General features: G+C 37.6%; 2 protein-coding genes across 5 annotated transcripts; both read right to left on the bottom strand.

Annotated features, from left to right (window-relative positions):
* Nucleotides 1–161: 161 nt before the first annotated feature.
* Nucleotides 162–4,983, bottom strand: LOC109098442 (arylamine N-acetyltransferase, pineal gland isozyme NAT-3-like). Its single transcript, XM_019112031.2, has 2 exons — nucleotides 4,877–4,983; nucleotides 162–3,276 (listed from the first exon to the last, which is right to left on the bottom strand). The coding sequence occupies exon 2, from the start codon at nucleotides 3,267–3,269 to the stop codon at nucleotides 2,397–2,399; it is 873 nt and encodes a 290-aa protein (XP_018967576.1). The 5' UTR covers nucleotides 3,270–3,276; nucleotides 4,877–4,983; the 3' UTR covers nucleotides 162–2,396.
* Nucleotides 4,984–5,381: 398 nt separating this feature from the next.
* LOC109075879 (neuronal acetylcholine receptor subunit alpha-5-like) lies at nucleotides 5,382–17,282 on the bottom strand. Of its 4 annotated transcripts, XM_042743770.1 has the most exons (10): nucleotides 17,125–17,282; nucleotides 16,636–16,743; nucleotides 9,269–9,420; nucleotides 9,138–9,182; nucleotides 8,833–8,942; nucleotides 7,985–8,162; nucleotides 7,654–7,735; nucleotides 7,403–7,491; nucleotides 6,067–6,423; nucleotides 5,382–5,989 (listed from the first exon to the last, which is right to left on the bottom strand). In XM_042743770.1, exons 2-10 carry the CDS (start codon nucleotides 16,706–16,708, stop codon nucleotides 5,840–5,842), a joined length of 1,236 nt encoding a protein of 411 aa, XP_042599704.1. In that variant the 5' UTR covers nucleotides 16,709–16,743; nucleotides 17,125–17,282; the 3' UTR covers nucleotides 5,382–5,839. The 4 variants fall into 4 exon arrangements, with proteins under 4 accessions (XP_042599704.1, XP_018947271.2, XP_042599703.1 ...); XM_019091726.2 differs by having other exon boundaries at nucleotides 7,403–7,735; XM_042743769.1 differs by having other exon boundaries at nucleotides 7,403–7,735; nucleotides 9,308–9,420.
* Between the last annotated feature and the right edge of the window lie 3,822 nt (nucleotides 17,283–21,104).

Here is a 21,104-nt window from a genome sequence, read left to right as displayed (position 1 = left end):
GCATTGAACTGGTCAAAAAAAAGATCACAGTGTAATAACAAAAAAAGTTTAATACCATTCATTTACAGAGTTTTTAAGCATGTTGGTGATTTTCATTGCTACAGCTTCAGTGTCGTTGAGATGCTGATACACTTTGTTGCCCAAAAGAGCGGAGGCCCAATTTCAAAATAGAAGGGGGACTCAGACGCTCAAATCAAGAGGGGCGTGTTCATATAAAACCCATAAGGGCACTGCTAAGCTCGACCCACAAGGAGAGCGGCTTAACAGGGAGGTGGAGACAGGCCTAAAACCTGATGCCGCTACTCAATGGCTCAAATGAGCACAAGGTACAAGGACTCAATGAGAGAAGACCTCAGACATTCAAACGGGAGAGGCTGTCTCAAAGACAACCCTCCGAGGTGAGGGGAGCACTGCCTGGCTTGACCCAAATAGAGACAGCTTATCAGGGAGGCAGCAAGAGGCCCAACTACATGATGTCACTGCCATGGAGCACAAGAGCGGAGGGTTTAACTCCTAGCGAGAAGAGAGAGGAACGCAGCTTGACTGAAGCAATCAATAGCCCAGGGTCAGAGGACCTAACTCTCAAGTCAAGAGGAGGACTCACCCAGTCTGCCCAGAACCGGCAAGCTCAAAGGGACTCTCCCACAGTGAAGAGAGCACAGCCAAGTCCGGGGAGCAGATATAGCAGCTAGCACGCGAACGGCGTGACACGTTGAGTTAAGATCCCCATTATAATCAGTCGTTCGGTAACTGCACGCAAGCGCTACAGTAAATGGATGCCATGTTCTATTTCTGATGCACTTCCACGCACTTGCGCTACCGACAAGTTGAAAAATTGATTTAGAAAATGTGCTTTGATGCATCCAGTGTAGAGACGGCATTGGGATTTATACTTTCGCCTGGCTCTGCTTTGCGAGCCTCTGCTGACTCTGCGCGCACCTTCCCAAACGGACGAGGATTTTATACTTCTCGCGTTTGCCGTTGTACCATTCTTTGAAACGACAGGGGGCAACGAGGAGTAATTGTCCTCTAAAACCCTTGGGAATCACCGGTGAGAAGAAGTCATCTGCCGGTACAAGACTTCTCACATGATGAATGAGTTGATGAATAAATAATTTCTTTATGTACAAACTGTTTAAAACAATCTTAAACTATTGGCTTTATTTTGCATCAAACACAAGACAACTTTAACCAAATAGTGTATAAATAGTATCTAAATGAATTTTAATTCTATTTTAATACAACAAAAAATAAAACGTACTTCAAATATAATACCTTGGACAAACAATGCAAAAAAAACTATGCTTTGTGTTCCGTCAAAGCGTTAAAATTTGCACCTGGTGGAGTTTGAACTTCACATCAAACTGCTTCTGTTTCACACAAATGCAGAGACGACATGTTCGGCTAGAGTCGCCCTGAACTCGTGCATCTTCGGATGAGAAGGGTCTGGCTCCAGACTTGCACTTGCACTCTGACCCTGCGTCTCAATGTGCCTACTTGTCCAGTATAAATCAGCCTTTAGGATTCTTTAGGAAAGTCGATTTACATAAAAGAGTTAAAGTTAAAAGAGACATATAAAACTATAAAAGAGACATGACATAAATTTAAATGAAAATAAATGTAATTTTATATTTCAAATATATTGTGTCCTGACTAAACCCATTTGAATCAACATCTGTATAATTATTATACTGTACATGCAGTTTTCTTCTGTTATTGTTTGAGAGAGAGATTTTGAAAATCTTTTGCAAGTATAATTTATTGACTTGATGCATTATACTTGGTCACTTTTTAATCCAAGATTGCAATATTTGGAGAGAATGTCAGCTGTAACTGCGGCACACTCAAAACTGCTGAATTTAAACATTAACCTGACCTGTTGTTAGTAACCAGTTTTAACTCACAATGCTATCTGTGTTCTGTTTTATCAGCACCCTGGACAAACATTTACAGACTTTATTAGTAAGTGAAGAGGTAAAGGTTTACCTCGATTATAGATTAAAGGGGTGATTCTAACCTTAACCTGAACTTTATTGGACATCAAGTGGTGACAATCCCACTTTCACAGACACTCTTCTATTGGTAAGACCTGTTTGTCACATCCTAAAGAAAAGCCATTCAAGGAGGTATAAGAGTTTGTCTCAAGTGATCAAAGTTTTGCTATGCCCCTTTCAGCCCCCGCTGGTAGATACCATAACTACCCCATTTGCCACACATGAGAATTTTTGTCCTTTAACAGCTATTCAAAAGTAGCTGTTTATTTAATTTTATTTTTTTTTGAGGGCATTAAAAAGTTTTCAAAGCATAAAATGGATTTATAATTTGTCCATCTCTGGTGACAAGTATTGTCCACTAAGATGCATGACAATACTTACGGGTCATGGTATAGTACTGTATTACATGCAATAATTAGCTTTTTTGTTTTTAGGTGTGAACTTATTAACTAACACCACATTAAACTTTTCCTTCAGCACAGCTTCTATTTCACAGTCAGGGATTTCCTTCATGTCCACTATGTCACAGTCCTCATCGGGGTTGTATGTGATCTCGCTGTAAGTCCAGCCAATCAGAGCTCTGAAGCCGTTGGGTGTCTGAAGGGAGCAAATGGACTTCAGCACAAACCGAGAATCAGGACTGGTCTGCAAGCAATCCAGGGTCTCCACAAAATGCTCTTTATCACGGGGTGTTAATGGGAAGCAATACATTGTCTTCGTCAGGCGCCTGTCAATGAGGCTGGAATGAGCATAGGACTTGTCTTTGACCACTTGCTTTCTTGAAGTCTTCTCCAGAACCCACGTCATCCCATCGTTTAATAGGCGGAACACACCTGGAGGCTGCGGCTGATCTTTACCCGAGATCATTTCTAATGGATACCACAGCTGGCACGACACTCCATAGCTCACGTCAGTAATGTAATGCTTCCCATCAATCTCCACCATATTGATGAGATGAGAGTCCACGGGGTGAAAACCATTTTGGAACTTATTAAACACCTTGGAGCCTAGTGTGGTGTATTTGTAACCCATCTCCTTTATGACCCATGAGAACAAGAGGTTGTTTTCACAACACCAGCCTCCACGATTGTTTTTGACTATTTTATCATAGATGATGTTCAGGTCCGTCGTGTTCTTCTCCCCACAGTGGATGCTGAGGTTCTCAAATGGAACAGTCATAACATGCTGCTTATGGATGGTGTGTAAAGTGTCCAGATCAGGTTTGTCATATGGTCCAGTAAACCCGATCCTGTTGAAGTACCCTCTTAGATCCATTAGATTCCTTCAAGAAACAATGCAAAACAGTTTTTAAGCTAAAATATGAATTTCCCCTATTACACATTGCTATTAAATGCACAGTGGCAATTGTATATACTCCATTTTTTAGGATATTTTTCTGTGTTGCTATCAAAACATGGCTCCATTTGACATCCTAAACCAAGGTTAGGGTTAATTTGGGGCAGGACCAATTGGGTCATTTGTGTATCCTGTCATTTGTGCCTCTATTAACTTTCTCTTTGAGAACAGGCCTGTCACAAAACCCACAATTGCTCTCTTTGCAATCAACCACTTGTCTACTTTCACATTGTATTTCCTATATTTGGCCCAAGTGTTCAAGTGAGCAAGAAGACCGCAAGTGTGTGGAATGTGACTTTTCAAAGACCTTTGTTCATACATTTGATTTTTAGTACTTTGCCCTTTTAGAATAAACTTCTCAATATCTATTCAGATATGTAACAAGATAAAATTTATTTAGGTGCTTCTACCCATAATTATGAGATCAAAAAGTAGTTGCAAATGTTCTACAAAATATAAATACAGTACTTGTCTCTGCACATACAATGTGCAACACTTTATGTTTTACCACCAAATTATATGTAATATTTAATTCATTTAACAGGCTTAGCCTCAAATACCACTCTGAGCAATATCAGAGAAAGAGTGCATTTAGTGGATTTAGCTCAAGACCACTGGGCACATTTTTGTTTTGACGTTCATGCTGAGCAGGGAGGCTCACAGCTGTGATGTCTTGTATTGTCTAATGTTATTCTGTTATCTATATCAACTATACATTGTGGATGCATCTGCTTAATTAGCAACAAATGATATGAATGCGATATTTAAAAAAAAAAAATTTTCATTTGTTCATGTAGATTGCCTGTCTGCTATGTAAAGAGAGAATTGTCAGCTGTTGACAGCTCTTATTTGGTTCCTTTCTTTGGCTGCAGCTGTCTACTCTCATCTACATTCAAGGCGAGGTGTTTGTCATCTCAAGCAAGCTTATTGTGTTTGTAGTTCTGTCTGGTGAAGCTGGGTGCTTGGCTTCAACAGAATTTACCCATTCTCAAGTGTTACACTGTTTAAGAAACATTTAGGAACTTGAAATTTAAAACATTTTTACTTCTATGGTAAAGTTATCTTGTTTTCTAATGGAAAAAAAGAAAAAACAATACTTGTTAATTTAAATTGTTTTGATATTTCTACTGGAAAACAAGACAAAAAAATACTGAAAATATGTTTTGCAAGATAACTAGTTAATGGTTTTTAAACAATATTTTACTTATCTAAACAAGAACATTTCCTACATACTATAGTCACTTAGATTAAATAGCATGTTCCAGTATTTGAATTGCAAGTGCATATTTCATAAAGAGTTTCTTAATATATATTACAGAAATTAGGTGTAAATATGATGCAAGGATGAAGTTGTGAAAGGCATAGACAGTGTAAGAAGATTTGGGAGTATGGAACTTACGAGATGAAAATATACAATGAGAAGCAATAAGAAAAAAAGTTTAAGGATCTGTTTAAAGAATGGTAACACATCAACAGAAATATGTAAATAAATACAAAATAATAGAAGAAGAAGAAAAAACTCTTACCCTTAGATGAAGCCAGTGGGCTGTCAAGTGAATTTTCTGCTCAGAAGCAAAGCAAGTGACACAAAGACTCTGAGTGAACATCTTCAGAGAGAGGGACTGGATGTTGAATAACCAAGAGTTAACCCTTGAACCACAATGCAGTGTCACAGGTTTAAATAAATGAATTATTAAAGACATAAGCTGAAAAATGTCTATGTCTAGTCAGCATAATTACTAATGTGTATCAAACTACAGAAATATGTGATGATGTGTTAATAAAATATAAGAAGTTAAGAAGAAGGACTGTAGACAGGGATGGACTGGTAATATGAAAACCCTTCACTTTTCCCAGGAAGGCGTTGTTTTGTTTCATACAGAGAAACAAATGGAGTATCAGCTGTTTGGACTCTCATTCTGATGGAGCCTATTATCTACAGAGGATCCATTGGTGAGCAAGTGATGTAAAGCTAAATGTTTCCAAATCAGTTATGATGAAGAAACAAACACATCTACAATCGAGAGTGTGGAAATTTTCAGCAATTTTTTATTGTAGTCTGAGCAATTCCTGTAAAACTCTTTATCCAATGAAATAACTTGATAAGTTTGTCCTGTACTGATGTATTTTCTATTAAACAGGAATCCGGAGCGTGCATATTATATATGAACAGGAAGTTGAAGTGGGACTTATTATGTATTATGACTTACATTATGGTTAACATTACAGCCTAGTAAATCCATGATTATATATAACCTTTAGGAGTTTTTATAACATTTTCATGAAGTACAATAACTTTAACACAGTCATTATTATTGTAATTTGTATTGTAATGAAATCAGCATACAACATATAATGTGATGCAGCATGTTACAGCATAAATGACAGCGCTCAATTGCCACAAGTTGCATAGATGTTTTGAGGAGACAGTTATAAATATAATAATGCAAAAACGTTATCCAATCCAAAGATTTTTCAATTTTATACATTCACGTGTTATAGCTGGGAACAATGATGTTGGCCCATTTATAGATGACAGGAATGAAAAGCAGAGCAGAGCCAAGCAGTGATACTAAGAGAAACACCCACAGGAAAACCCGATCCAGAACCTGGGCCACAAACTTCCAGTCCTGAACAACCTAAAAGGAGGCATTACATTAGAATTTATTAGATCTCAAAGCTTATTTAGTCTAAAGTGAGACAATAACAATCTTACCTCTCTGACGTCATTCTCCTTCACCACATGAAGTGTGATGTAGCGTATAGATTCTAAGGCTGCCCGCAGACTATGTTCTGCATTGAGCAGAGGAGTGGTATCCTGGCCCGAACTCTTCCCATAGCCCAGCCCTTCTCCTCCGTTTCTCGCAGCTGTTGTGGCGTAGCGGTCCACATGGCTGCGCATGCAGAGCAGTTTAGGCAGGTGGTGCAGAAAGATACGGCGGACCCAGGGCGCCATGCTGTGATGAGTGGATGAGGAGCGATGATGGATGTTAATGGCAAAGACAGTGATGACGATGGAAAGTGTGACGAAGATCATAGTGAAGACTAGATATTCTCCAATGAGAGGAATCACCTGGAACAGAAAAGATAAGAGCAAAGCAGAAAGTCATTTGGCAATTTGAAAATGAGAACAAAAGAATGGAAATAATCACAATCATCACTGGAAATAAATAATTTCAATATGTCTTTCAAATTTTTTTAAAAATGTATTAATTTATGTATGTTAATTCAGTACATTAAAGGGATTGTTCGCCAAAAAAAATAAATACTGTCACCTTCATGTTGTTCCAAACCTATAGGACTTTTAGGGTTAATTTTCAAAGAAAAGAAAAAAGAAAGTCCAGGTAACCAAACCTTTGAAAAACCCCACCAAAAAAATCCATAAAGTCATTTCATTGAAATATATTTTTGTGTGTGTTTTTCATCCTTCCTTCCTTCCTTCCTTTGTGTGTGTGTGTGCGTGTGTGTGTGTGTGTTATGAAGATTATCCAAAGTCGTATAGGTTTGGAATGGAATGATAATGGAATTGGAGGTTATTGTCCCTGTTAATATTATAACTTTGCCAGCCCAAAAACATTACTTGTTAAAATAATTTATTTTCTTCTCAAATTTTATAAGTACTGATAAACAGCCAATATTTTAAAAACAGGCATGCTAATAAACAACCAGTGAAAATTGTTCCCTATACTAAAGTGTCACTGATATAACATATATACCATTCCATATATTCAAAAGTATTACTTATATAGTTTAATCGAGAAATTATGCATTGTAGTTTGAGTTTTTGACATCTAGAAGTAAGTGACAGAATCTGCCACCATAACTGCAGAATGACAAAAGGGCCCTCAAAGTAAATACAGAAAAGCACTTCAATGCCTAAATGAATGAACTTTCTGTAGTAAAACATCCAGTAGCTGAAACACACTGCAATTTTATTGCTGACAATAATGTGAAATTATTCAAAAATGTGTGTGGCACACTGATTTTCAGTACACATCAATTCAATGTTTAAATCACATAATATAGCTTTGAATTCTTAAAAAGAGTACCACCTTTGAGGAGGAAGGGATGATCTCTTCTATCACCAGAAGGAAGACAGTAAGAGAGACGAGGACAGACGTGCAGAGGCAGATTTTCTCTCCTCCGTTAGATGGGAGATAAAACACCAGCACGGTCAGGAAAGACAATCCAATGCAGGGAATGATGAGGAAGAGTGTGTAGAAAAGAGGAAGACGTCTGATAATAAAGGAGTAAGTGATGGATGGATAGAAAAAGGTTCCATCACTTCTCAAACCCCGGATACCTGTGGCCTTCACAATCTCCCATTCACCGTTGTCAAAATAGTCACGTTTGTCTACATGTACATCCTCAAGGAGAATGTCCACCAAAAAAAGGGATAATATTTAGTTGTTTCATACATTTCCATATATTAAACACAAAAAGCTATGCTCTGACTCTGAATATACAGTTTGAGTAACTTCAGTTACTTTTATTTTGCTTGATTAAAGTGGTCACTATGAACTGACGATAGCTAATTAGGTCAAATTCATTCAGGTTCATTTTTAGGTAAATTCTTCCTTTCTAGATGTAAACATTGGTTTTCATGCCTTTAATAACAGTTGAATACAGCATACCTGGGAACCATCGTAGGTCCAGGAGCCAAACTTCATGGAGCAGTTCTGAAGGTCAAAGGGAAAGAACGTCACATCGATGGTGCATGCAGATTTATAGTTAGCAGGGGGGGTCCAGGAGATAGTGCCGTCATATCTCACCACCGCTTTTGTCACTGTGGCCTCGAAATTACCATCTGCACTGCAGGTGAGAATCACAGTCATCAAGCTGAGATACAGGCAGGTACAAAATTAACATTCTATATTATCAAATGAAAGTAAAAAAAATGTCTTTCTTACTCAGAGTAGCATTTGAGATCACAAAAGTCAAGATTTTTGTACTGTTACAAGCAAGGCAAGAAGTTGGAGACATTGGGAAATAAATACTGACCTAACTGAAATGATAATTTTCTAAATGCTTTTCTCTGACATTTCTATAGGGGTCGAGCACAAAGGATTTGACTTGTAAAACCATAAATTAGCAGCGGAACAGTTTGCTTTTCATTTGTCAGGTTGAAAACCAATAAAACTGTAAGAATTACAACTATTTAGACTTGATCAGGCTTCAAAATAAATATTTTTGAGATTTTAATGATTTCAGCGCTCAACAGACTATCTAGTACCAAACTGCTTTCTTCTTCAGATACAAAAAGGTATTTTATTATAATGGTTACTCACAATTTAGGCATATATATGAAATAAGTAAGTCATGTGATGCACAGTATATACATAATATCACTTTTAATATCCATAAAACATATTATGAATCTCTATGATATTTATTGTTCTAACAGGAATGTTAAATGTCAGGTTCAGTCCCTGTCTGGTTTCCTTTCTGATTCATACAGTAGGCACTGAGTGGCACCACATACTTGTCATAGAGCACAATGTCAGGAATCCAGATGGAGTCTGAGGGAACTCTGATGGAGGTGATGCCCAGATAATGATCCGGATTCCATCTGAGCTTCATGTCTGTCCATTCCTGAATGTAGAAAGACATGGATTAATCTGCAAAGCTGGTCCCCGCGCAAATTAAAAGCAATGTGTGTCAGTTGTGTACCAATGACTAAATATTACCAGAGCAGAACACAATGACAAGAGCAAAATAAAGGTCTAATAAAAATAATTAATATTTTGTATTAATCAGATCAACCTTAATGGATTAGTCCTGCTTTACCTGCTTCACCCAAACATTGGTTGTCATTAGCTGGTTCTTCTCATTCTGACCAAAAGAAATAAATAAAAATTGTTTATTGTAAGACCAGATTTCGATGAGGAGAATGCTGTTTCAGCATCACTACTTCTCACCACATCCACGAGCTGGGAGATAGCCAGACCAAATTTCACCTGCACCGTTCTGTTTAGATCCTCCACTGGTCTCACCCATTTCTGGTAATTGCTGAAGAGATGTTTAAACAGCTTGTCTTCTGTCTTGGCATAGGAAGACAGCAAAGGAGGCCCTAAACAAAACAACAACTTCATGTTAATCTCTCAAATCCAATCAAGAGGGACTGGGACACTAAACAACAGTAATTAAATGGCAACAGTCCCACACACAAGGACCGCACAGGTTTATAGAAAGGTGTGACAATTTGGTTGACACTTCGCCAATGATCATATTGATCTCCAAATAAACAACTCACCCAAGACATATAGGTTTTGAAACAACCTTACACTTGCCCCCTCTAAATCTATCACTTAGACCAGAGCAGAATTGACTCTGCAACAGAGTCTGGTGGAAATCTCATGTGAGGATTTACTAAAGACAGTAAAAAAAAATTAGCGTTGAAAAGTCATGAGCAGTTTTTGGAAGCATTTAGGAATCTGGGCATTCTGGAGATAGTGCGCTGTGATGGGGTCCATATGCTACTAGTAGCCCGTTCTGGCCGGGCCGAGTATGGTTCTTGGACCTGATTTCCTCTTATAAGCAGAGGGCAACATAGCCCACGCCCACCCGGAGCTGTGGAAGTTATGGGTGTGGCCTCTGAGGGGGTACAGCTCGTAGCTTCTGGTCTCTCAACCGAGGCTGTTAAGACCATCCTCCAATCCGGAAACTGTGTGCCTTGAAGTGGAAACTTTTCACTTCTTGGTGCGGAGACCGCCAGCTCGACCCAGTTAACTGCAGTTCCTGCAGGCCCGTTTCTCCGCAGGGTTGACCCACTCCAACCTGAACGTCTACAGTATGTGGCCGCCATTGCAGCCTACCACACCCCTCTCGGTGGCCAGTCAGTGGGCAGACAGTTACGTTGGACCTGGCTGTGGTGTTAGAAGCTCTGGTAAGCCTCCGTTCGAGCCAATTGAGGAGATCTCTGATTGCCATCTCACTATAAAAACTACCTTTCTTCTGGCAATATCTTCTCTCAAGAGAGTTGGGTATCTGCAGGCCCTCTCTGTGGCCCCTTCCTATCTCGACCTTGCGCCCAGTCTGGCCAAAGCGTTTCTGTACCCTCAAGCAGGGTATGTCCTAAAGTCCCCTCCTCTACACCACACCCTGTTGTACTCCAGGCCTTCAGTCCTCCTTCCTTCAGGGAGCCAGACCACCAAAATTGTCCAGTGTGAGCACTGGATGTATATGTCCACAGAGCTGCCCTGTGGAGAAGGGCGGACCAGCTGCTTGTGTGCTATGGTCCCCCTAAGAGAGGTCTTACAATTTCAAAACAGACCCTCAGTTGGTGGATAGTAGATGCCATCTCCATCGCTTATGAGTCCTCTGGTCTCCCCTCGCCTCTAGGGGTCAAGTTTCACTCTACAAGGAGTGTGGCAGCCTCCAAGGCCTTCTTGGCAGGTGTCTCTTTGCAGGACATCTGCAACGCTGCAGGTTGGTCCACACCCCTAACCTTTGTCAGATTCTATGGCTTAGATATGTGAGCCACTCTAGGCTCTTCTGTTCTCTTGCCCTAGCTGTGCAGGCTTCCACACTAGGCAGAGATTTGAAAGTCTGGCGGCGTGGGCATTCTCGTTCCCAAAGCGCTCTCAGACGCAGCTCAAGTTCCTGAAAAGGAAAGTCTCAGGTTACCATGGTTCCTCGAAGGAAAGAGATGCTGCGTCGCAGTGCCACACTTCCGGCATCTCTGCCGGCACTTGCTTCACTCCTTGAGGCTGACACCGGTTTCACCAAACGTGCTTTTAAGCTTTCAGGTCGCTTACATCAGGCACCTATGACGTCTCGCCCATTCATTGGACTGATTACACACGTGATTCAAAGCCTGTCCTCCAACAAAAAACGACCATATAGGTCGTTTTGTGCAAGCACCTTATTACGACCTATATTTATGTTTTAAAGTTAAGCGGCCTCTAGCGGGCGTAAAAAATAATGACAGTATCGCGCTGCGTCTGTCATCATGAAATGACGTATAACGTCATTACCAATCAAAACGCACGTTTATTTAAATGCAATGTGTGGACTTTTTACACCGATCTCACAGTAATTAGTACATATTTTACTAGGTGGCTTATTCGTTCGAATGACCACACCTAACCCCACCCCTAAACCTAACCCTCACAGAAATCATGCTAAATTATGATTTATTGAGCATATACATTTTACTTGCACGTCTGTTCTCTGGGATCGAACCCATGATAGCATGATTGCATATCAAGGTATAACGCAATAATCTACCAACTGAGCTACACGAAACACAAATCACAGTGCAAATAAAAGAGTACAAAACATTAATATGAAAACTACCTTTTGCCGATAGGGGCGCAATTGTAGTATACGCTCTGATGGGTCATATTTCAGGGATTTGGACAAACAACCTATACGAGGGTATTAGTTGGAGGACAGGTTGTCCCAAAGCATTCTCCAATGCAGCATCTCGTTCCTTCGAGGAACCATGGTTACATGCATAACCTGAGATGATGTGCTTCATCCCTGAATCATTTTTTTCATATCTTTAATGAATTTTGCAACACTGACATTGTTATTGAACTGTATTGAATCAACATTGAACTGACTTGAGCTCAGTACCAACACTGTTGCTTTCTATAGAGCTTCTGATAGCTGAACTGAACTTGTTTCATAATTACATTTTCCCAGTTATTGAACAGAACTGACTTGAACTTTTGTCTGTTTAGAACTGTTTTGCAGCAGAATCTAAATTTGTCTCATATTTGAAGGGTTTAAAATATATTTGGTCAAATATATATCTGGTCAAGAAGGCTCACCAGCATCTCTTCTTCCTCAGGACACTGAAGAAGAACCAGCTGTCTTCAGCCATCCTGGTGAACTTCTACCGGTGTGCGATCGAGAGCATCCTGACCAGTTACATCACAGTCTGGTATGGAAACTGCTCAGTTGGTGACCGCAAGGCACTGCAGAGGGTGATGAAAACCGCCCAATGCATCACAGGGACAACACTTCCTGCTATTGAGGACATCCAGAGGAAACACTGTCTACGTCGAGCTCGCAGCATTCTTAAGGACTCCTCTCACCCTGACCATGGACTGTTTAACCTCCTGTCCTCCGGGGGGCGCTTCAGGAGCCAAGGACCAGCAAATCCAGGAACAGCTTTTTCCCTACAGCTGTCTCCTTACTGAACTCTGCCCTCTGACCCCCCCCCCCCCCCCCCACACACACACACACACACACACACACACACACACACCACACACACAGAATCCTCACCCCTCCTCATCACTACATCTGACTTATTTATTTATTTACTACAAACAAGCAAAAAACAGTAAACTTGTTATTACTACTAATTGCACAACTGTCTGTTCATCCAGAAAATTGAGTAATCCATTTGCACACTGAAATATTTTCTATGCACTTTACTGTTCATTGCACTAGTGTAAATTATGTTCATATGTTCATAGTTTCTGCCTATAGTGTACATACACTTTTACATAATCCATCTGTACAGTATGTTCATAGTACACCTATCTGTATATCATGCTGACAGTATTTAAAATCTGTAAATTATGTCCATAATACTGCCTTATCTGCATATTTATTGTACATTTGTAACATACTGTAGACTTTGTATATTCTGTACTTACTGCTTATTGCACTTCTGGTTAGATGCTAACTGCATTTCGTTGCCTTGTACCTTACATGTGCAATGACAATAAAGTTGAATCTAATCTAATCTAATCCAAACCAAAAAAAACCAAACAAATCTAATGACATATTTCACTAATTCTGTTAATTTCCTGTTTATTACCGTGAAGCTGCTTTGAAACAATCTGTATTGTATAAAGAGCTATATTTTTATATTGGTAAGTTAAAATTTTATCATTGACAAATTTAAAACATCAGAATAAATTCTTACTGGAATGGATGGAATATCACAGAATATCAGAGATTGAGCCTTTCAAAACTGCCATAAAAATGATCATATACTTGATCAACTCTAATAAAGCTCATTTGGCATTAGTTATTATTAGATCTCCAGCAGCAGTTGCTATCATGCCAACATCCTGTGTGATCTGATTTTCCTCTCAGGGTCTCCACAGTCTGAGTCACTAAGGGAACCCAACATGATTTGCTGAACACGTGTTCATGTTTCTGCGGGGCAATTATGGATGGAGATGGAGAATGGGGATTCAGAATCTCTTAGTGTGGAATTGGTTTAGACGATCTGGGTTGTGTTACCATCACTGGTGGGAGGGATGTTCTTTAATGTGAAATGTCACACACTATAGCTCTGTTCCAAATCCCAGTGAGCTGTCTGCTGCCTACATGTGCGGTCTCATCTAATGAAAGTGTCCTTACTGAAATGGAACCCTTAGAAGGGACTTATTTAGAATGCTTTACTTGCAGTAACTCTACAAATGATATTAGAAGCACAACTTAGAGCACAATAAAGGAGTTTGTTGTAAGAATGTTGCTAAAATGACAAATACTATTCCATATGCATGTAAACTATAGACCGTTTTTTCTTAGCTTTTTTTTTAACATTTTCTATACTACTTTTGGGTAAGTAAAATATAAATGTGTGTGAACGTATGTATTCTTACACACACAAACCTGTTTTGACTCTAAACTGCATAAAAAAAAAAAATAATAATCTTTCTGGAATTCAATTTTTTGGATGTCTGAAGCTGGATGTAATATAAGACAGACTCAATCATCTACCCTTACAGAGTCTCAAGGCAATGATTTGACCCAGAAGCCATAAAACACTGTGTATCATTTTTCTCATTTCTGTCTAAAACTGAGGTTGTTTGCCATTGGTACTGCATTTACCCTATAAAAAGTGTGGTATGGCCCAAATAGCATATATTGATTGCATTCTGTGCCTATTATTCAGCTCTGTATTTAGATATTGATTGAAATTTTGCAATTTTATCTCCGCCCCAAAGCTCTGTTTCTGTGCTTATAAATCTTGATGCTCTTCATTTCACAGACAACCGCAGATGGTATTCTGGTTTCAGCTTTGTTTCCCATTGATCAATATCTGTGGTCTGGTCTCCCTTAATCAATAAAAAACTGATAATAAATAAACCAATTAAAAAAAAACTGATTAGAAAATGTATTAATACTCAGGTCACACTGTTTCAGAGGACATGTACTCTATAAGTTGTGGCATGTACTCTACAGTGGGAAGTTGTGGCCTAATGGTTAGAGAGTCGGACTCCCAATCGAAGGGTTGTGAGTTCGAGTCTCGGGCCGGCAGGAATTGTGGGTGGGGGGAGTGCATGTACAGTTCTCTCTCCACCTTCAATACCGTGACTTAGGTGCCCTTGAGCAAATCGGGGCATCGAACCCCCAACTACTCCCCGGGCTCCGCAGCATAAATGGCTGCCCACTGCTGCTGGTGTGTGTGTTCACAGTGTGTGTGTGTTCACTGCTCTGTGTGTGTGCACTTCGGATGGGTTAAATGCAGAGCACGAATTCTGAGTATGGGTCACCATACTTGGCTGAATGTCACGTCACTTTCACTTTCACTTTTTTAATAAAGTAATAATCAATGTGGGTGAACATATAGACCATGACTTATTAAAACACTCTGAATCACTCCAGGCATAATAATTTCTGTTCTAAATTTAAATTGAATCTAATTGAAATGCAAAGACTGACAGTAAAAATTGCAATATCCATGTGCCACTGATGATACAGACTACAAGAATATGCTAAATAAAAGGCTTTAGGCGGTCAGCAAAATTCATATTTGCTGGTAACAGAAATAAATTCAGAAATAAAGATTGTTTCAAATACATAAATGCAGTTTTATCCAATTAATACACAAATGTAATGACTAAATTATACAATCCAGTATTACTAAATCAACACGACCACATAAGGTTACACCAACAAAAGAATTTTTAAGGGTCAGCTTGGTTTAAAAAAAAATAAAAAAATAGCTTCTTAGGCTAATAATTACACAATATTCAATGTGTGCAGTGTACCAAAGCTGAGCCCAAAGGAAAAGCTGAGGGAAATTATTTCCTCAAGAACGATGCTGTAAAATGTGTCACTTGAACCCAAAAGTGCTGACTGATATTACATCTCTGAGGTGAACTGTGTGTGCATGGATTGGAATCATCAGTTTCACCTCCAAACCTCAAATAACCGCACTTATTCACAATTGCTGTAATATATTTTTTCTCTATTTGCTGCATAGCACAATATTTTGAAATCAAATAAATCCAAAAGTTTATTGTTTTGCATTTAGATTATAGATTTGGGGCTTTTGTGACTACTTACAGTACATACCACATGCAGTATTGTGCCACCTGATATTTCTATAATATGTACCAGTCTTTGTTTCTGTCTGGTCTTGATTTCATAGCCCCTCACACTGACAAAAATAGAATAGACAATCCATTTTAGAGTGTGATCTTATCTACACCCCTGTCACTGAGAGCCTCTGTCACAGAGAGGGTCAGAGAGCAAGAGAGCTGTTGGAAATAATAATTAGATAAATAGATGTTAGTCACAGATGGACAATTAAGTGAATCAGTTCACACATCACAAAAAAATAATAAAAAAAATATTTAAAATATATAATATAATATAATATAATATAATATAATATAATATAATATATTATATTATATTATATAATAAATTATATTATATTATAAAAGATGTGATTAGCTAAAAAATATTGGGAATCAGGAATAATATAGTTACATATATTAGTGTATAATATAACAATATATTGTTCATCTACTACATTGTAGACTTTTTTTTCTTAGTAAAAACTTTAATATAATATACAACCACTGTAAAGTTACACAAGTAATTCAAATCGATATTTCACATTCACATATTTATTATTTGGTAAGTATATAAAAAGTAAAAACATAAAAAAAAAAAATAATAAAAAAAAAAAAACTTATAACAAAAAAATATGATGATATTAAACAAACACACACATATAAAAAAACAAAATCCACACACAAAAAAACCCACAACTAATAAAAAAAAAACTGGACATGTATATTTTGAAGAAAGTTGGTAACCAAACGGTTTTAGTGAAAATTGACTTCCATATGGACAAAACAACATTCCAAATTCAGCACACTTTTTTATTCTAGGAATTTCTTTTTTCTTAATTGTCCTAAAAATATTCATAGAAATTATTTATATATTACATATAAATTTTAATTTCTTTCCTCTAATTTTGAGTTGAATTATGACCTGGGTATGTTCACAGGTTTCATGAGATTTCAATCAGGCACAGATGTTAGGTTGGCACTGAGCCAAGGTCAGAGACACTCACCTATAGAGGAGCAGAGAACAGCACAGCAAACTAGCAGGAGGACAGATCTGACAGCGTTTTGAGCTGTTACCATGATACTATCAGCAGCAGCAAAGCCACAGAGAAGACCTGCAAGCATCCAAAAACGTGCATGCACTTTATTACGCACAAATACAGTCCAAGCTGTTATTGAAGACTCACAAGCTTGTTAGCCATTAAACATATATGTGATATGCAATGAAGACCTGCATGCTGCATCTTTTGCATCTTTCGTGTATGTGCAAATGACCACAAATATATCTATTCACAAACAAGCCATGTTATGCGACAGTCTATAGAAATATCACCAGGTTCTTCATTATGCACATGTGAGCAGACCTTCACACAAGAACCAAAAGCATACATCTATCCACCTCTCTGTTGAGATTACACACATTCATCAGTCTGCAAACAACCAGTGTCCCTCTATCTGTCTTTGTTATTCTTTATTTGTCATTTTCTTTTCCTTACCTGATTATGAACTGGAAGGAAGCAGAATCTTTAGAATTTTTCTTTTCCATTTGCCTGTCGTGTGTCCATGCCAACCAGCATGTGTATGGCTGCATACTCTCTCTCTCACACACACACACACCATCACAGTCTCCTGTTCCTCCTCCTTTTCCAGAAAGGCAAGCCCACCCCCCTCACATTTTCCTACACAGAAAAAAACAGCCAATCACAGCAATAGGATCCTCCATTATCTTGTAAAGTCTGCCCCCTCCTGCTCAAAACATGCACACATGTTAATGAGAGTACACCAGAGGTCTTCAGCCGTTTTAATGACCCTTTGGTGGATAGAGAGACTGAGTAGAGACTTTACTACATAATATGTAAAATCGAAAGAGTTATTGCCTGAACTATAAATAAAATATTTATAAAGTCAACATGAACCCTGGCCCTATTTACAATCTTCTATTTCTATTCTTCTATTTACAATCTCCTTTTACAATAAAAGCCTGAAAAAACCTGCTTGTACTTACACATTGTATTGTTATTGTATATTTATATATTACTTAGTAATATATTTGTAACAACACTATTACTAAAGTTTTGCCCAACCAATACAACAATACAAGATTAAAAGATCAAAATATCCCAAATAAGTAAAAAACAAAAAAATCAAATAAACACTAACATCACAAACACCCCAATCAAACAATCAAATAAAAAGAGAAATAAATAAATATTAAGAATTCTTTAGAATTGCATATCAAGAAAATTGAAAGTATCAGTAAAACAATAATAGCTGTACAGCTTTTGGCAGTGTCTTATGATTCAGTCTTATATAGCGCCCAGGGCCGTACGCAGGTTTTTATACATACCAAGGTCCCAAAAAGGAGATTGATAGGGTGTTCAGGGGCATGCTCCCCTGAGAAAATTTAGATTTTCCTGACCTACATGTGTGCTTTTTAAGATGTTTTAAGGCTCATAAATTGGATAATAACATAGGTTTAAAACCAAGTCAGTGGCAGTAGTAGCATAAATTATTTTTCACAGTAACAGATTCTTAAGCATGAGAATCAGATTAAATGTTACAATGAATGATATACGCTACAAACTGGAAATAGAGAATTTGAAGATAGTTTGTTTATGTTTATAAATTTAATAAACTTAGTTATCATTATCCTGGTAGCCTTCAGTAAAATCACGTGTCTAAAATGATTAAACGTGATTATTATTTTTATTTTTTTATTCACACCGATAGAAAGTAATCTTTTCCAATAACTGATTTTTACATTTTATGGGCATTTTTACCTTTATAAAGCCATTTTTTCAAAAAGTGTCCATTATCTTCCAATACAAAATCACTTAAATAAAATAATACAACAATAATAATAATACAATTCAAATATAAACAAACAAACAAAAACAACACAGATGCTGCATCTGAAGTGGGATTTAGATGTATTTACACACTGTTTAATGTAGGACATGAATGCATTTAATCTACAATTACAAATGCATGAATACTGTTTTGATATTTTAAAAATAAAATGTTAAATGCTGATATTTGAAATGATTTAAAACATGGGGGAAAAAAATGAGGAAAAAAAGTCGAAATGTGATATTAAAACCACCAGGTGGTAGCGATTCACTGTGTTTAAGTTAGTCATTGTGATTGAACTGAATCATTTAAATGTTTGATTCATTCAGGAACGAAACACTGTCATGTTTCTCAGAGACAAAAAAACAGTGATGTGGCTGTGTTTGGGATGATTTTTGTTGGCGAAATAGAGCAAAAAAAAGGCAATATAGTGTCTAAAATGTAAATCTCTTAATTAACTTCTTGTTTATATCACATTTGTAATCATGGTAATTTTTGGAGAAAATCGCCACTCTTCGTGTGAAACTGATTAACTATATGAAGCGGTATATATACTCATTTTCTGCCCCCATGTCAAAAAATTTAAACCAAACTAAATCAATCATTTTTTTTTTCATTTTATTTTATTTTATTTATTATTTTTTTTTTTTTTTGATAAAATTTGTATTTATTTTTTAATCTTTTGCAAGGAGTTATTATACATGCTCTATGAATAACTTTGAAATATATAAGATGATGAGCCAAGTTTTAAGAGGGTAAACTGAGGTTAGACCACACTTTCTCCCAAGTCGACAGATAAATTAAGGTCAGATAATTGGCGCAATCCAATCCCGCACAGAAAGAGATCTCCTTAAAGTAACTCTGTATGCCAAACCACCCAAGTGCGCAATCCTTTTAAAATTCAAATGAAATAATTAAAGATATTAATGTCTGTTGTATAAAATAAAAGTAGCACAAAAAAGGAACGACAAACAACTTTGAACAAGAACCAAAACAGACCACACACTGTAAAAAATAAGTGTCATTTTAACTGTACAATTTTGTAAAAACGCTACAAAAAAAAAGTGTTAATAGGTTAACAGTAAGTTCCTGTACTATATACAGGGAAAAACTGTAAAAGATCTAACCAGACATTTCATGTAATTTTACAGTAAAATGCTGTTAATTTTACAGTTTTTAGAAATAAAAAAAGAACAAATCAATGTATAATTTACAGTCAAAAACTGTAAACTGATATTCCCAGAATTCCCTGTGTGACGCTCCACATTTGAAAGTATTTTGTTTAAATAATCATGTTTTTTAATAGTTTTTTGTTATCAGTTGTACATTTGGGCTTTTATGTTACATCTTCTGCTGTTTAATGAAAGTTTATTGAATTGTTTAAGTATCGTGTGTCACCATGATGGTGTTTTGTGTTTGCATGAATGACTTTGTGCACCTTCTATATATTAATATAAACTTCTGCTTGTGGCGAAGCTACTTGTGATGAACTTCGATTCTTCATGTGGCTTTCTCTTTTACCACCTGCATTATTATGGTGGTTGTCAGTATGTTAAAGGTACAAAACAGATTTTAATAGCAGTGTGCGTTGTTGAATTTACTGGTTTACATTAAAATTTTCTTGTTTGTAAATAACAGTTTCATACTGTAAAATTTACAGTTTTTGGCCGTAATTGTGTTTACAGTTTTTCTGTATTTTTTACAAAAGTATTCTGGCAACCACAGCTGCCAAAATTATTTTGTAAAAACTACAGACTTTTTTTTACAGTGAAGCTTATCAGTCACTAGATAAGTTTGCAGGATAGAAGATCACAGCAGAAACTTAAGTGTCCATGTTCACCTGTTATTCTCCTCTCCTGGGCAGTTAAGATGCCTTCTTCTGTGGCAGTGAGCTTATAAAATCCTCTGCTTTCTGAGAAAAAAAGCAGAAAGCACTGCTCACCGTTGTGCCGAAGTTTAATTATCACCGGATAGATGAGAAACAGCTGCAGACCCAGTGGTGTCTTCCTCCTAAGGACTGGGTTGAGCTTCCTTCTCCTGGCAGACGTGGCTGGACTGAAGTCAGGAAAAAACAGCAGTGTGACATTATCCTGCATATATTTCACCGGGTATGTCTGCCGTGCACCCTTCAGGATTGCTGATCTGTCTTGCCATGTCAGCACACGAAAGACAAGAGTATGCGGCTGCTCGGAGTTACTTTTTCTTCCGTCAGACAAGCGATGAGCCTGCTCAATCTCAATATCGTGTCCTTTCAGTGCAGGAATCCACTTGGAAAGATTATCTCTGAGAAAGCCGGCTGCATCGGAGCCTTTCACCCCCTCTGGTAACCTCACCAGTCGTACATTATTTCTCCTGCTCCTATCCTTCATGTTCGTCACTTTATCAGTAAGTTGTTCCAGCTGATTTCTCAGGTTCGTGACTGTCCTCCTATCCTCAGGTGCAGCTGCTTGAAAAGAATCGACCCGGTCACGTATCTGTTTCACTGCGATGGCTAGCTTTTCAACTTCTGCTTTTAGCTCTTTTACAGAATTGTTGGTCGCTTCTATGTCCATCTGTAGGTCACGCAATACTGGGGTCAGTACAGAGTCTATCGCATCTCTTAGTGTCGAGGCCACAACTGAATCCA

This window comes from Cyprinus carpio, chromosome B18 (assembly GCF_018340385.1).
Source record: "Cyprinus carpio isolate SPL01 chromosome B18, ASM1834038v1, whole genome shotgun sequence".
Taxonomy (NCBI): domain Eukaryota; kingdom Metazoa; phylum Chordata; class Actinopteri; order Cypriniformes; family Cyprinidae; genus Cyprinus; species Cyprinus carpio.
This window is presented reverse-complemented; position numbering and strand designations above follow the sequence as displayed.

Bases quoted from the DNA above. Each gene is read 5' to 3' on its own strand.
- LOC109098442 (XM_019112031.2), bottom strand. From the start codon at position 3,269: ATGGATCTAAGAGGGTACTTCAACAGGATCGGGTTTACTGGACCATAT.
- LOC109075879 (XM_019091726.2), bottom strand. From the start codon at position 16,708: ATGGTAACAGCTCAAAACGCTGTCAGATCTGTCCTCCTGCTAGTTTGC. The intron at 9,421-16,635 runs GTGAGTGTCTCT...TGTTTTGTTTAG, and splicing joins TGTTCTCTGCTCCTCTATAG to GGCCTCCTTTGCTGTCTTCC. The intron at 6,424-7,402 runs GTGGTACTCTTT...TTTCTGTTCCAG, and splicing joins TCATCCCTTCCTCCTCAAAG to GTGATTCCTCTCATTGGAGA.